Source organism: Balaenoptera musculus, chromosome 14, assembly GCF_009873245.2.
Source record: "Balaenoptera musculus isolate JJ_BM4_2016_0621 chromosome 14, mBalMus1.pri.v3, whole genome shotgun sequence".
NCBI classification, from domain to species: domain Eukaryota; kingdom Metazoa; phylum Chordata; class Mammalia; order Artiodactyla; family Balaenopteridae; genus Balaenoptera; species Balaenoptera musculus.
Genome location: NC_045798.1, coordinates 73,912,362 through 73,929,589, shown reverse-complemented (window position 1 = coordinate 73,929,589; position 17,228 = coordinate 73,912,362). Strand labels below are relative to the sequence as shown.

General features: G+C 47.9%; 1 protein-coding gene across 1 annotated transcript in view; it reads left to right on the top strand.

The window, feature by feature from the left end:
* Nucleotides 1–10,667, top strand: part of ALPK2 (alpha kinase 2) — a 44,584-nt gene extending 33,917 nt beyond the window's left edge. The window contains exon 10 of the mRNA XM_036823751.1: nucleotides 9,911–10,667. Coding sequence (XP_036679646.1) covers nucleotides 9,911–10,127 — 217 coding nt within the window. The 3' untranslated portion in view covers nucleotides 10,128–10,667. The remainder of the gene's footprint in view (nucleotides 1–9,910) is intronic.
* The last annotated feature ends 6,561 nt before the right edge of the window (nucleotides 10,668–17,228 follow it).

The window sequence follows — 17,228 nt, the reverse complement described above, 5'->3', positions numbered from 1 at the left end:
CCTATATGGAGTAAGGGGCCCCGAGGGACAGGAGGCGAGGTTCTACTGAAGGAACTCTAGTGAAAGTCAAAGCTGCAGAATGGAGCCCAGGCAATGGGAGAGACTTGCAAAGGGTTCAAGTGCAAAGGCAGCTTACAGACAGGCGAAGAATGGGAAGCAATCTCGAGCAGGGGAAGGAAAGACTGGGGAGGCTGGCAGATGCCAGAGGGTTTCCAGAGAGCAGGAGAGGAGATTGGTGTTTGAGCACTGAGCACCTTCTCTTAATTCTTAGCAAGCAGCCTGCGCAGGCGTCCTTCACGCGTGCTGGAAAGGGAGAGTGGCCCGCTCTCCGGAAGCCTAGGGAATGGGTGCCCCCGTCCTAAGAAGCAGTGCTCCATGTAGGCAGCATTTACACGTGTTCTTTTAATCACATTATAAAGAACACCAGGTATGGACAGAAGAAACAGTGAGGAGGCAAGTATGACTTACTTTAATAATTATTCACAATGATGATAATAAATTTAAACCAGAAAGAAGAAAATCTCCCCAATTTAGGGTCCACCCGTTTTTGGCTGGCAGTGGTCAGGATCTTCTGCAGGAAGAAGAGCCACTTATTTTCATCTAAAGAAAATATTCCCTGTGACTCAACCTGAGCCCTATGTTTGACTGCGGATGCCCCAGTAAATGGGACCTGGCTTGTTCTCTTGTTTAGTGAAGCCATGATACTATTTTAAGGGTAAACTATTTATAATCTTATAAAAGAAAATAGGGGACCGTCATGACTTATTCATTTTAATGCAACTTTACCTGGTGGTATGAGCCTTAAAACTGAAGCATGGCATATTGTCCTGTGAGCCAGTGATAAGAATGCTGTACCCCAATCACCTGTACCCCAATACCTACAATCCTTCGGCAGTGTTGAGTACCAAAACTTCACGTTACAATGTGTGGCAAATAGGATTGCTTCAACATCGAATAATCCATTTTCTAGGCAGACCCAAGATACTCACGGCACTGTCGAACATATTTCTGATTTGAACTCGCTCAAGCATTTAGAGTTCTCTGAAGGGAGAGAAGGAAAAAATGCCTAATTCCATACCCGAAGACTTGGAAATTTAACCTAATCAAACTAAAATCAGCGTATACCAACACTTGTCGGGGAGCAGAGCTGCACATGTCACAGTGGGTCCTGCAAACACACACCTGTCCCCAGCCAGCAGTTGAGTTTCTGGGGAGATGGTGATATTGCGATTCAGCCACCAGAGGGCACCAGAGCCAACGCTTTTGTCTTGTGTAATCTCTCCCCGCAAAAGCCCACTTCATGTTGGTGAAAAACAAAGAAAAGTACCCTGAGCAGATTTCTTCCCAGTCTGTAAGCATTGAACCAAAAATAGGATCGATATGAATAACCACAAAGGAACCCCTCCCTGTGACCACCAGGCTGCCAGCCAGCATCGTGGCTGTACCTTTGGAAGAAAGAACAATCAGGCATAGGATACACGGCATGTGTCAGGCATCCCTGACGTGGAAACCAGATTCAGGAGACCCTGGAGAGAATCACGAATGGCTTGTTCTTCCTGAGCGGCACATGTGGGGTGATAGGGCCCAAATATCAAGGCAGACGCACGGTGAGGACAACTGCCTCAAGAAAGCAGGCTCTCCTGGCATCGGCGTGATGTCCTATGAGCCACGAAGCAGGAAAAATTAACACCGCCTCCCACATTCAGTCAGCTGAGTTCCAGAAAAAGGATCCGCCGTCCATGCCAAGAGCAGCCCACCACGCAGCCCTGCGTGCTATGAACAGACAGAGTGGCAACAGCCACCTGGGATGCTTAACCCAGGCACCAGCCCGAGACACCACCCTGCCTGGAGAGGAAGGGCTGAAACATACTTGTGTGTGGAAGGAAATGGGATCTAATATTCAAGAAACACACCCTGAGATAGGCTCGTGGGTGTGCCTGTGTGCACACGGGGGCGTGTGCTGTGTGTGTGTGTGTGTGTGTGTGTGTGTGTGTGTGGTGACTCTGGGCGACTATTTAATGCAACGCATGAATCTTCCAGGAGGGGAGGAAACAAAGAGATTTGGAACAGAATTTCCTGACATCCTTTAAGTGCTTTGCACAGCAGGCCCGTGTCGCTGTAGATCCCGGATGTTCTAGCTGACTCACCAACACCAGGCTGTAGGGGACCTGTCTCACAGGCCTAAGGGACCTAATAAAGGCACTTTCACAGCCCACATATCTGCCTTCCCATTCTGCCACTGCTGTCACCTACCCTGGAAGGCAGCCTGCATCTCACTCAAATCCGATCAAGCCATTAGGTAGCAGAGCCACTTGGCCAGTGGCTGGTTTATTTGGCCAGTTTTTGCCATCTAGCAGGTGTGGAGGCCCATGATGGGAACACTTATTCTCTGCACAATTTTGGCGAGGCTGGCCCTACTGGCAATGCTCCTAGTGTGCGTTCAGAGTCTCCTGGGCCCAGGAGTCAGCCAGGACCCAGCCTGTCCACAGAGCGGGAATAGCATGGCGGTCTCTTGGCCTCCTGTCCAAAGTCTCACAAAAGACAGTTCTGTTGAAGCGACTGGAGTTGGAGCCATGGGCTTCCTCCCACTCCCCGACACTACTCACTATTTATCCCCCTGCCCGGTCCATGCCCAGAACCAGAGGGACCCAGCCAGGCCCCTAGTCATTTGTCTTCCAGATTCAGAGACAAGTCTGAACTGAAAGAAGATCTCGAAAGATTGATGGACTCGAGACCGCCCCCTGCAGGACAGGCCGGTAGACAGCAGGAGGGAAACGAAGGATGAGGACGTGATAGCCAAGTGTCAGGGGTCACAGAGCGCCTGAGAGGGTAGGGCTGGGTGAAGGCCAGAGTTGTCTGGAAAAAAGCTACAGTGCCTTCAGGAAGGTCTACACAAAGTGCAATGGTGGGGCTCCAGGTTACAGGGATTGAAGAGGGAGATGCCACTAGAAAAAGGCATGGGGGGTATGTGTGTGTGTCTAAAAAGGCCGAAGGGACGGAGCCCATAGAGGTACAGACCGCGGGGCTGAGTGGTGTCCGTTCCAGAGGAGAGGCCCCTGCCTGAGGGTGTCAGGGCTCGTCCAGGGTGGCCTCCACGCCACCCTCCCCGCACCCTGGACGTCGGAGAAGGTGCTCTTCTGAGGAGACTGGTGCTCTCGCCTTACCTTCCGGGCCCTGTGGCCCTGAAGGGGCTCCCCGTATGCAGGTGGAATAAGGGTGGGGCTTTGGGGGTCGGAGCTCTGTGGCCTGGGACAGCAGCTCAATCTCAGACTGCCTGTTTCATGGCTGTCTTGTCCCCCGTATCCCCTCCTTGGCTCTCTTGGATCCCGACTTCAGATTCCATTTCAGATATTAAGGTGAGGACTGCATGCTTCCTGCACAGCCACGGGGACGGGCCTCATGGCCTCGAGAATGGACCCATAGTAGACATCTGGGGCCCCCTCTTCTCCCCTGGGGCCCCTCTCTGCTCCCTCGTCCTAGGGCTCACATCACAGAGGCCCCCCTGGATTGGGGGCGCCTTCAGAAGGCGTCAGAGCAGAAAGCTGGCAAGCGTGCAGGGCTGCTGGAATGGCCTTGCTGGCAGAAGCAGAGAACCAGATGGTGGGCGTGCCGCTGCCCTCCGGCTTTCTCCCAGCCTGGGTGGATGTCAGGGAAGAAAGTGCCAGGGCTTGTTTCCATGGAGGCACCGTGGCTCTTGCTTAATGGAGGCCTGAGGGCAGGGGCTGTGGCGGCCTCGAGAAGGACGGAGAGGCTGGCAGCCGTGCGAAGGAGCCAGGCTTTGTTCTAAGGGAGGTGGAGCCTTCTGAGCCGTTTTGTGACCATGATCTGACTTACACCCGGGGTGGCCATGGGATGCGCCCCGGACAAGGCGAGAAGCAAGGACGACCACCAGGAGGCTCTGGCGATAGGCCGGGGTAGGTGGTGTTGGCTGGACTGGGGTTCCCATGGTGTTTGGGGGCTGAGGTCCCCTGTCTAGAGGGGACCTCCAAGGTCAGCTTGGAGACGGGAGCAGAATACAACTTCTCTGGACAACGGATTTGGTTACGGTACATTGTCCCCCCACCGAAGGCCCAGTGACTCTTACGGTAGCAGTTTGCAAAGTGGTCGTGTGAAAACAAGATGGCTGTTGTCAAATAATCTAGGGAGACCTGGCTTGAATAAGTGTAGGAGGTTTCCTCCCTATGAGACTTCACAGGGTCTTTCAAGAGCCGATGTGTATTTTGAACCCCAAAGGGGCAAGGAGAGCAATTATATAGCATTTTTCACAGTATTTACAACACAGAATTATTATTTTTTTTCAAAGCATCTTATGGGGCTCTTGTTCCTTGGAACATATTTTGGGAAACACTGAGTACCCACAAGAAAAATGACATAGCATGGCTTATGAACCTTCCACAAACAGCCTCCGGCCTCGTCTTGCCTCAGGATGCCTGTTCTTGCTCAGAAGGTCCTCTGAACTTCTGTCCATGCTGTTACCCCTGCCAGATAAACCCAGAGCCATTATTCCTCCATGAAACATCCTTAGAACCCACCAGGCAGTGGGGAAAAAATCACATCCCTGGGTTACTGTAGCCCTTTATCACAGCATAATATAATTATTTGTTTATGTGTCTGTTTCCCCTGCAAGATGCCAGCTTTCTGGAAAAGAGCCACGTACGTTATTAATCCTTTTCAATCCCCCTACAATGTCTGCCATACAGCTGGTGCCCAGTGAATGAAGAAATGAATGAACAAACATGAAGAAATGGAGATATTGATGGAATGTCAGGAATTACTAGATGGTTCCAGAGCGGGCAGCTCCCTTAGCGCCCTTTCTTTTCCACATAGGTGACAATCGATTCTACCTGTTCATAAATTCAGCCCTGGCTTTATTTTGCACACAGACACAGCACACGCCGCCCACCCCACCCAAACTAGGGGGTTTATTTCAATTCCTCCCCTCCATCCTCAACCTGAATTCCAAGTCCTTCTAGCCGTTCCTCATAAATTAAAATTTTCTTTAGAAAGCATCTCAGACTAAAACCTCTGTTATAAATAGTTTCCGGCTTGCTTCTAAAAGGGTTACCAATGTGGGGATTCTCTATAGGTTTTTCTTGTCTCACTGAGTTTTCTTTAAACGAGTCCTTTATTAAGCCAGACAAGAACCTTGATTTCTTCCATGCAGCCAGAGGTGGGAGTTCCTGCAGCTTTGCTCCACCCCCTCCCTTCTCAGGGCGTGTTTGGCAGCAGTAAATTGCACAGGGAAGCCGTGCTAAGCTGAGGGAGAAGCCGACCATTGCTGTCAAGTGGTGGTTTTCCTATGAGTCCGAAAGGCTGTGCCATCCATTATCAGCAAGAGAGGAAAGAGGACTTGCTTTTAAGCAAGAAGTCAGCCTTGCATGGTTTCCAACACATATTGAATAAATCTGTGTAATCCTCAACAAAATATTAGCCAACAGAATCCAACAACACATAAAAAGGACCATATACCATGATCAAGTTGGATTCATTCCAGGGTCACAAGGATGGTTCAACATACGCAAATCAATCAGTGTGATACACTCCATCAACAAAAGAAAAGACAAAACCCACATGAGTGTCTCCATAGATGCAGAAAAAAGTGGGTATAGAGGGAACATATCTCACCATTATAAAAGCCATTTATGACAAACCCGCAGCCAACATAATACTAAATAGTGAAAAGCTGAATAAATCTGTGTGGAGCGAAAGCAGGATGTAAAAATAGCCTCCGAGCTCCTCCTGAAGTGGATTGCGACAGTGTGATTTTACAAAGTTGTATGACACAAATGTCAAGAAGGAAAGAGATCCGTTTTCCGATTTAAAGAGGTTTCTGAAGTCAAAGAAGGATGATGTGAGATCATTCACACTTTAGTCTATCTCCTTGCTACTCCAAGGGGGGGGGGGGTCCCTGGACCAATGGCATCAGCATGGGCTCAGAGCTTGTTAGAAATGCAGCATCTCACACCCCACCCCAGACCTACTCAATCCAAGCCAGCGCTTTAGCAAGGCCCCTGTGTGATGTGTATGCCCCACTCCCATCCAAGGGGCAGGATATTTATGAAAATACTCTGCTGGATGGTGTTTAGTAGAATAAATGTATTGTTCCATGCTTGGAGATTGTGAGAGAAGATGGATAATTTAAAGCGATGGGCTAGAAAATTATACTAATTTGAGGATAAGGATATAAAGACTCAGTTAATAAAATTCAATAGAACTAAGGTTTCTAAAAATGGAAATGTGTGAGAAAGTTCTCAAATACAGGTTATTTTTTCCCATTGTATTAGATTCCTTGGGCTTCCAAAATGAATCATCACAAAACCGGGTAGCTTAAAACAATAGAAATGTGTCCTTTCCCGGTTCTGGAGGCTGAAAGTCTAGAGTCAGGCAGCAGGGTTGGTTTCTCCTGGAGGTTCTGAGGGAGAATGTGTCCCCTCCTCTTTCCTACGTTCCAGAGGTCGTTGCCATCCTCAGCGTTCCTTGACTTGTAGATTACGACTCCCATCTCTGCCTCTGTTGTCACGTGCTATTCTCCCTGTGTGTCTATATCCTCTCCTCTTCTTACACAGACGCCAGTAAGATGCCTTTATTGGATTAAGGGCCCGCTCTACTCCAGTATGACCTCATCTTAATGACATCTGCAATGACACTATTTCCAAACAAGGCCACATTCTGAGGTTCTGGGAAGGACATGACTTTTGGGGGAGACACTATTCGACCCAATACATTCATCCAACAAGAACAACAATGGCGAGTGTCTGCAATGAGGACCTTGCTGGAGAGATGTCATGATGCTTCTAATTTGTGGTCCCCTCCAATCCTGAGGGTGGCGGATGGCACACGTGGCATGCAAGGTGGACCACAAGCAGGAGAGCCTGGATTTTTCATTTCTTGGGTGTATGAGCACTTGGTGTAATTGAACTTGTGTCCTTTGGAAAAACTCCGGGTTAACTGATCTAGGAACACAAACGATGTTGCCCTGTTTTCTTCCCAGGCAGCAGTAATGGCTGTGAGTTTGAGAGAATAAGAGGTCAAATAGAAGCCCAGCAGCCCTGGCTGAGACAGAGACCAAATTGAGAAAGGAGAAAGATTTTTAATTCTGCAGATGCTAGGTAGCAAAAATAGTCTACACCTGAGATAGCTGGGGAGGGACGTTCCATATTGCCTGGGAGGCCCATTTGAGAGTCCAAAATTAGATGGAGAGAGAAAAGGAAGTTTAGCAGTGTGATCTGGAGATGCCCTGGGCCGAGATGAGGCGGCTCTGAGGATGGGGCCGGCATACATTCATTTCTTCCCTTGACCTTTATTGAAAAGCCTCCCTAGACAGGTATTCTGGACATAAAGTAGTGTCCTGGGGGAGATCAGTCTGTGCACGGGAAGGCATACCCTGAATTCTGAGAAGTGGATGTAGTTCTCACAAGGATACAGGGAAGATGCAGGAGAGATTTCTTCTCATGGTGTGAGAGAGGGGAGGCTCCACAGAAATGCACTCGAGCTGGGGCTTGAAGGAAGCCAGGGGCTGAGTCAGGGGCTCCTTGACTGAGCAAACCTGCCTTCATTCTAGGGTCTTGCCCCGTCTGCGTGCGGCCTTCTGTAGTAAAATCGGCCCCAGTCTCTGCTGCCTACTCTGGCTTTCCCGGAGGAGTCTAAAGAAGGTGTTAGATTCCTAGGAAGAGATCTGGGCTCCACCCAGCTGGGCTGCCCAGAAGTCCTGCTCCTTTGTCCCAAACTCAGCCATTCCCATTTCAGAAGGTGGGAACCATTATGTAAGGGCTCATTTGTTACGCAGCATTACACACTTGGCCGCCAGGCTGGGCTTAAGAAGCAACTAGCAAATTTTCTGGGAGGTTGCAGTGTGAATTAGTGATTCTTCTCTGCTGAGACTAGGTGTTGTCTGAATGTTTACAAGCCTTAAGGCAGCTTTAGACAGATGACCGTGACTTGTTTCCAATGTGCTTCCATAGGGAGGCTGCCTTTGATCATCCTAGTTTGAGAAGCTCAGGAGTCGGTGTGAGACAAGTGGGGCCTCCCTGGCAGGAGGATGGGATTAGGCTTTCCATTCCATCTGACAATCACAGGTCCAGGTGGCCTCACATCCCTCCGGGGCGTGCTCAGGCACCAAGGAAAGGCAGGCAGGCTATTTCAGCTATTCTCAGGACCTCCTACAGGAGAAGATAGAAATGTAAAGATGACATGGTTGGCAGTGGCATTTCTTTCTACCCTGCTAGAGTCAACACCTGTCTTGGGCTGACTTCTTCTTCAACGAGGGAGTTTGGCTTTTAAAAACGGAGTCATTTTTCACAAGAAAATGTACTGTGGGCTCTCAGGGAGAGGGGGAAGAGCCGTTTCCCTTCAAGGAGGAGGAAGGGACAGGCTGGATTTGTAACAAACACGTCAGGATGGAGCTGCTCACTGATGCTTTGGCTGCAGAGATGAAAGAAATCTTGCAGGCCCTTAACAGCCTAAAACCCAGCTTGGGTTTCCTAGGGAAAAGCGCACAAGTCCCAGTTCATTCAATTCAGGTCTGTTGGCCTTTATGGTTTCTACCAGCAAATGAAGGAGACCCAATTTCTTGATTCATATTAGCTACAGATTCAGCGCAATGCCAGCATTGCAGACTTCCTTTTGCCAATTAGCGTTTGGCCCTATTAATCAAATGCAGCAGAACTCGCTCACACCCAGCAGGACCAGTTTCCTAGGCAGGCAGCCTGTGTGGTCACATAAGGCCCCACACTCAGATGGGCCTGGGCTTCGTTTAATGCATGTTCTGCTGTTGTCATCTTGAAAGTCTTAATAATTATTGCCCAAGGAACCCATGTTTTCGTTTTGCACTGGGCCCTGAATATTATGTCGATGGTCTCATATGCCATCCACACCCCTGCATATCCTCTTTGCCAGGCAAATCCCATATCCTTCAATCTCAGCTTCAGCATCCCTTCCACAGGAAGCCCCTACCAGCTGCACCAACTATAACCTTGACAACTATAATACAGCCTGGCCAGCATTAATTGAATATCATCCACTGTACGTCATGCGCTGATCTAGGTGGTTTGTATGCATTTCCTCATTGTCATCTTCTCAGCAACCCTTCACCAGCTTTCTTGCTGGATTTTGGAGATTTGGGGGCATGGGGACTTGTCCATTCAGGAGGACACTTACCTCCCATGATCGATCGAGATGTGAAAACACAGTCATTGACGATTTGAATATGAAATGTCCCAACCCAAAGGAACAGCCCCTGAGACCACTCCAGGCAGGTCAGCAGGGTCCCTCCAGGAGCCTACCAGAGGCAGAGGCCCAGATTCTTCTCCTCCTGAGGAGAAGATGCAGTGTCACAGGAGAGAGCCCTTCTGCAGGAGGGAGACTCAGAGGGCTGCACCCTGGTCTCTTCTCTCACACCCACTTGCTTTGTTGTCTTAGGCTGGCCGCACAGCCTCTCAGCCTAGACTCCTTCAATGATAAGTGGAAGGGTCTAAACTCAACTTCTTCCAGCCCCAAAGTTCTAGATTTCTTTATTCAGAACCTCTGGATGGGATGGGATGGCTTTCAGATCACCAAGGGATCTTCTAATTTTTACGGAGATGGTCCAGCACTAGTCACTATGACTAAAAAAAAGAAAAAAAAAAAGAGCTATAAAATGCTGGCATAGCAGAACTCTCAACCCCTAGAACATTTGTCTGATCATAATCTTTGGTCTTTACTGCATGCCAGTTGGTCTTTGCCTTTACTTCATTCCACAGGTTTTGTTTTTTCTACCAATAGTTATGTCAACCATTTGGCCATTCTTGCCTAAAGTAGTAATAAATATATTTTCACACACCATTAGTTTCCCCGCTGAAACGTTTCTTTTAATGTTGGTGAAGGGTCCTGTTTAAAAAAAAAAAAAATTGTTTCCCTCCACCCAAACTCACAGGTACAAAGGATTTAAAGGCAACCATTCCATGACCTTCATTGATCAGTTTAAAGCGCTACACCAGTGTAACAAGTATTGTAAAATGCTGGGGCTGAAGTTGCTTCAAAACAACAGCCAGAAACAGAAGAAGCCAAGCATCGGGAAAAGCAAAATTCAGCCAAACTGCACAACCGTGAAGAAGACGGCATCTGGGACCCCAGCAGAAAAGAAAACCTAACACCTCCTGTTAACTAACGGTCACCGGCTGGCAGCACACAGCCCTGTGGGTAGAAATCTGGAAACACCCTGGAGGGAACACATAGCCTGCAGAGAGCAGCGTGACAATCCTTATTCCCAGCTGCCTGTACTCCGAGCTGCTTCCAAAGCCATCACCCGCTGTCTTCACTGGGATGATTTCGGAGCAGGATTTGTGAGCAGGCTTATGGAGAGACTGAATCCATTGTCAGTCTCAAAGAAGTCCACCTTTGTCTATACCGTTAGCCTTTGTACCAACCTCACATTATGTGTCTGTTTGTGTATTTGCACGTGGCTGTCTCGTTACGGACTTGGTCCTGAGCAGGGTCTGTCCACAGCCCCAATCCTCCCCACCCCCATTCCTAACCTCAGAATTCCTGGACACATCCAGCTGCTATATCAACAGAAAACGTGAATTCCGTCATTGGGTCTATCTGTCGCGCTAGAGTCGATTATGCTTTTGTAGCTGGAGGGGCGTTTCTGAAACTTCGGGCCACTTCCCATCATTACTCACATATCTGGTTAGGATGTTCTGTTTAATTAAATTCATCTTTAGACAAAAAGTGTAAGATGCATGTATTAGTACAGACACTTTCCTTTAGAATTTGTGCCCTATTTCACATTCCTCCAGGATTAGTAATTTCCTAATACGTCTCCCGGAGCACAAAATATTTGCATCTGTGTTTTTCCCCATTCTTATAAGCACTACTTCCAGTTTGATCCACTTCCTACTTTGCTCTCTAAATCCAAGCTCCCTAAACCCAGGGCTGCCCCATGTAGGATTACTCTGGAAGATGCGTACAAATCCTGGCTGGGACACACAAGCTCACAGGGTCCTGGTCCCACCCACCCATTCCAAAGGGGTCTCCTTCCTACCAGTCTGGGTCCTGCCCAGCTGTGGAGCAGAATGGCCACAGCAGTTCACACTGGGCAAGAGGAAACGCTGTAAGGACAGCTCAGGGACTGTTTCATGCACCCCAAACTATAAGAACATCTCAAGCCCCAACAGTGTGTTGCTGTTATTGTCTAAGTAATAGACTATTTTTTTAGAGCAGTTTTACGTGTACCAAAAAATGAGTGGAAAGTACAAAGAGATCCCATATGGCCCCTTACCGCCATTCCATATTTCCCCCTATTATTAGCATCTTACGTTAGTATGATATGTTTCTTATCATTGAGGAGCCACTATTGACACCTTATGATTCATTAAAGTCCATAGTTTACATTTCAGTCCACTCTTTGTAATCACATTCTCTGGGTTTTGACACACATACAGTGACATGTATCCACCGTCACAACATCACCCACGGTCGTTTTGCTGCCCTAAAAATCCCCTGTGTTCCACTGGTTTCTCCCTCCTTCCCCGGAGACCCAACTCCTGGTAGCCACCGGTTGTTTTACTGTCTCCGTAGTTTTGCTTTTTCCCAGAAGGTCACAAAGGAGGAAACCTACAGGATGTGGCCTTTTCAGATAGCTGGTTGTTTTTGAAGATGATTCAACTAGTCCCTGACCAGGGAGGATTATTAGGCCTCCTCCTCTGAAGAGGCTCCTCAAACTGAAAGCGGACACGAACCCCCTGGGATCTTGTGAAAAATGCAGGCTCTGATTCGGTGGGTCCGGGGTGGGGCCTGAGACTCTGCATTTCCATAACGCTCCCAGGGGATCTGCGGACTGGCCTGGGACCACGCTTAGGAGGGGTGTCTGGATCACAGGGAGGAAGGGCCTGAAATGTTGAGGGGAGTGGCTAGGCCTAGAGTTCAAACAGCAGTCGGCTGGAGGAGGCATCCAGCTGCTTCAGTTCTGGGAGGGAGCAACGTGGAGACAAAGAGAATCAGGGCCGCAGCGCTCACAGCACAGGGTGGTCACCGTGTGCAGGCCCTCCCGGGCGGCAGGCTTCCACAGGAGGCTCCTGGCTGCTTCCGCTTGAGAATACTGCTCTCCACGGGCATGGGGTTTAGATGAAAAAGAGGACATAGATGCGATTTTTGTTTTGAAAAGAGATTTGAAGGAGAAAACGCTTCAGCTACGCACAGTTCATCTTTTCAGAAAATCTGTCGTCTCCAGCTTTTCTTCTGAAATGACTCCCCCAGCTACAGATTACAAAATGCTCAGTTTTTCTATGAGGCAGCCTGTAGCCTGCTTTCCCTGCAGAGATCCTGCAGATGTACTTGGCGGTGGAGTTCCAGAAAGTTCCATAAGAACAAAAAAGCGCAGGGCACATTTTGATTGAAATTAGTGTATATACATCAGTGTGGGTGTGACCAGAGACCCTCTCTTTGGTAATAATTTGTAATTATAAAAAATATCAACGCAAGTGTTCAAAAAAATTACGGAAAGGTACAAAATGAAAAGTCAAAGTCATCCTGTAACCCTCCTCCCCCCACCCAGCCCGAGCTGGCTTTGAATTTGGACTTGGAGAGACAGTGGAAAGGAAAGGATTTTCTCCCGGATCTGGCATTTTGCAGGCAGCCCACAGGGTGGGTGCATGGAGCTGTCCCTGCCTCCTTTTACAGATGCTTAGCTGCTTTTTCAAAGTGCCCTTATTGTTTATCATAATCTGATTTCATCTGTTTATAAACATTTGGAGGACCAGGGACAGAAGGGGTGCCCACAGTGGGATTTGTCACAGCCAGCGCTCCCAGGGATGGCCTTTGTGGGGCTGTCTGGCCATCTGTCCAGCCACCCAAACCTTGACCTTCTGTTCTGAGATGAATGGCGGTTTTCCTCGCACAGTCAACTAACAGGCTGAGTGTGCCGTGAGCTCTTACACCAAAGGAGTTTTTCTGGGGTCTCAGAAATGCCCACAGCCGTTGCCATTGTTCTAGCTCACTTTGCACCACCTCCAGTTCCTATGGTTTTTCCCGTCTGTCTCTGGAAGTGTGAGGTGCTAGGAGGTCTATAAACACAGCAGACACTCAACCCCGGGTGGAGCTGGGACAGCCTGGTGGGTCCAGCTGGAGGTTTGGTGCCTGATGCCTGCAGGGTTGTCGTATACGTGCAAGCATCTCCGTTTCCTAAAGGGCTCCACGGCGGAGCTCCATGAAGGGCAGATGACAAAAAGAAATGACACCTCATTAAAATGGGCTGGTGTTTTCAACAGCAGGTTTATCACTAATGAGGATGGCAGAGAGATGAGGACTTCTTGCCAGTGGCATCCTGTTCTGGAGAGGTCTGGTTTGGGATCCGTGTGAATATTTCACGTTATCTTGTTGTATCAGCACCTCCCCAACCATGCTTCTGATAAGCCTCCTAATAGCAAAGGGTTTCGATAGATTCTTATTAAAAAGAATGCCAAAAGAAGTAACAATTATTTTCTAATTATAAAGTGTTCTCTTTTCTAAATATGCATCCTGTTTTGTGTGTGTGTCGGGCACGTGTTCAACTGTTTGCAGGTGGGGGGAGCTGGCCTCGGCCCGGTCCTGGCCTGCTTCCTTTGTGTACGCTCTGCTCTGCTGGCCCAGTGTGCGCAAAAGTGAACAGATGGGCACTTCTCCCCCATTCAGATCTGCAGATGCCACTTGGGCTTAAATAGTTCTAAAAAATCAAAGAGACACAAAACCCTCTTCTGCCTTCCAGCAAAGGGTATGTTTTCCAACTCTCTGCTGTAGCAGCTCTGAAATCCTCCGAGAACTGGCTTGTTCTAAACTGTTCTATAAAAGCTGAAAGGCAAGACGGACCGCCAGGTTCATCTGTGTGGTCATGTGAGCACAGACTTCCACTTGACAGATGCAGTGAACAAATATTTAAACTGCAAATGGTACCACAAGATCAAGAATTTTTTAAATTCTATTTTTTATGAGAGGCCCACATGGACCAAGGTAGAAATCATCTCAGAGGCTTTTTTCAAACATTACATGCTCTTTATCAGATACTAAGAAAAACCAGTCTGTCAGCTTCTTAGGGACACAAACTTTCATTTTAGCACCAGAAGCAATTCTGATGGGATGTCTCACCTCCATCTTCCTCTCCAGCCCATCCCTTCCTCTTTCTCCGTCTACCTCTACATGAATGGTAAGGTAGTGGTTGCTTCCCAGAGTTACGTTGTCCACAATACTTTCTTTGGTGTCTGTATTAGTTTCCTGGGGCCGCTGTGACAAAGTACCACAAACTGGGTGGCTTAAACAACAGAGATTGATTGTCTTATGCTTCTGGAGGCTGGAAGTCCCAGCTCGAGGTGTTGGCAGGGCCACACTCCCTCTCACGGTGATAGAGGAAGCTCTGTTGCTGCCCCTTTCTTAGCTTCTGGTAGTTCCTTGACCTATGGCAGCATGAGTCCAATCTTCACGTGGAGTTCTCCCCAAGTGCGTGTCTGGGTCCACATTTTCCCTTCTTATTATAAGGGCACCAGTCATACTGGATCAGGACCCTTCCTAATGACCTTTTTTTTTGACTTGATTACCTCTGTAAAGGCCCTATCTCCAACACAGGTCACATTCTGAGGTCCCTGGGGGTTAGGACTTCACCGTATGAGTTTTTGCAGGGACAATTCAACCCAAATTGTGTCCTTGTCTTTCACACAGGAGAATTGGGACTGTTGCCCCCTTGAGTTGTGCAGCAGGTCAGCTGTGAAAGTGAGGAGTGTCACAGCCAAGCATATTTATACACTGATAATTCCCAAATTATCTCTCTGAACTCCAGACCCATCTATGTAATAACCTCGTCAACATCTCCATCTGCATCACATCCATTGAGCTCTTATCTCTTACGAGAATCTGATTGCTACAAACCTATTCCAATACCACTTGTTAATAAAGGAGCTGGGAGTGACCTAATCTCCCCGAACCCAACTCCCTCATCTGATAAATTGTCACTGAATCAAACTTGCGTTCTTTCGCCCTCCTGTGGTAAAGCCAATCTACTGACACTGGGTTGTGATAAAGGAAAGTGCAGTGTTTATTGCAGTTGCCAAGCAAGGAGTACGAGCAGCTCATGCTCAAAAGACCTGAACTCCCTGATGGATTTCAGGGAAAGGTTTTTAAAGACAGATTGAGGGAGAGTTGTGGGGTGCATGCTCAGCTCGTGGACATTTTTCTAATTGGTTGGTGGTGAGGTAATCAAGAGTCAACATCATCAACTTCCTGGTTCCAGCCACTCTGGGGTCTACGTGCTTGAGGTCAGCATGCAGTTAATTTCCTCCACCTGGTGGGGATTTCAGTATCTGCAAAACAGCTCAAGGATATGGCTCAGAATATTATCTATAGCCCCTGAAGAGGAACTAAAATTCTTTGTTTTATGGCTAAACTCCTATTTTGTCTTGCTTCACTGTTTTCCTTGGTTTCTGCAATTTTCCCTTCTCTGACTAAATTTGCTCTTTGGAACTCAGGGAAGGCTTAGGAGGCTAAGGTTTTTCTATAAACAAGAGGCAGAGAACACAGCAGGGTCCAGCTTGGTTACAAAATGAGTAATGATACCTAACTTGCAAAGATATGAGAATTAATTTACATATAAAAATAACTGACCTAGGGTGGCTTTCAATAAATATGAATCATTACAACTTCCAAGCTTTTATATACTTCTTAGCTTGGAGAAGTTATTTATCTATAAATATCTATATCTCACTCATAATAGAGGAATGAGTTTCATGAATCATTCTACTATTCACGAGGGCAAAAATCGTACAATAAAACATCACCTAAAAATGACCTACAACTGTAAATAAACTATATTTTTCCTTATCATTGATATTCAGAAAAGAGGAAAATGAGAAGAAATCATGTCATACAGTGGATTGATGTAATGCATTTTTTCAGGCTTCAGTTTTCAAGTCATTTTACAATGTTTTATTGGTCCCAGGCTATACAGTCCCTCTATTAAGGGGGCTGAGCAAATCAAAGTTTTAATAATTTTGCTGCACGTCTCTTAAAAACCCTCACTTTCAAGCATCAAGGAGCATTTGCTGCCTAAAGACAGTCCAGGAATTGCTGAAAAGCCCAGCTGCATTATCTTCCTGCTGTTTTTAGATAAGCACAGCTTTGATCAATAGCCCTTCCAACCACCAGTTCCTCTTTCATCTTCCTTCTTTCTGGAAGAAGTGAATTTTGAGCAGGGCATAAAAAGAAGTGATGGATGAACAGAGAGAAGAAAGGAAGGTAGCCCCATGGGGAGAATCTCAAGAGCCAGGGTTCAGAAGCAAACAGAAAATAGAGCACCCCTGGGTGACAATAAGCGAATTTGCCTGAAAACACAGGAGGTTTCCTTTGAATAGGGAGAAAGGAGGAGCAGGCTGGGGGCATGACGGAGGCAGGGGCTTTGCTGATTGGTCAGAGACCGGCTTGTTTTTGTGGATTTATAAGGCGCTGAAGGCTTAGCACAGACACAGCTTGAGCAGCTAGAATACGGAGAGTATAGTGCTTGCCCAGGAAGGAGTCAGGGTGGAGGAGCAGCGAGGAGGGCGCCTTGCCATTTGAGGCATCTCTGTGCCAACAAGCAGGGGAGGGCACCGGGAAACCGGAAAGACATCGCTTCTAATGGGCTCAGAAGCAAGTCACAGGCAGCCTGGAGGGACCCAGAGAGGGAGGGGGGACACAAGGGCAGGGCAGAAACCAAACTATGTTGTTCCATTCTAGCATCCGGAAACTTCCTTCTCGAGGCAGCTCTTCCCAGGGCTCTACAGGGCAGGGACCAACCCTGCATACAGGTCATCTCCACCCGGAAGGAGAGCAGGGAGGGTAGCAATTGGCCGAGGTGGGAAAATCCTGGCAGATGAAATTCAACAGAGGCAGCCGCTGTTTGCAGGTAGTCCAGCTGTTTCTCAGAATCAACAGACCACAGAAAAGTTCACCCTAGATTATTGATTCACTTGGCACTGCTGCAGCTTCCCAGGAGGGTGTCCTGTTTTGTCTTTATGTCTGTATTTACACATCTTGCTAACAGTGCCTCGTGATACAGTCTTGGAGATCGATAGGGTCTTTGCTATTGTTTCCAGGTCTGTGTTACAGGAAACCAATAAATCAAACCCCTCACTGCAGCAGAAGGAGGGTTTAAATTAGATGGGGTCCTGCGGCCATGAGTCATCTTCCTCCAGCCTCCCTCCCAATGATGAGCTTGAGATAAGGAAGAAAAACCACCTCTACCCCAGAGGATG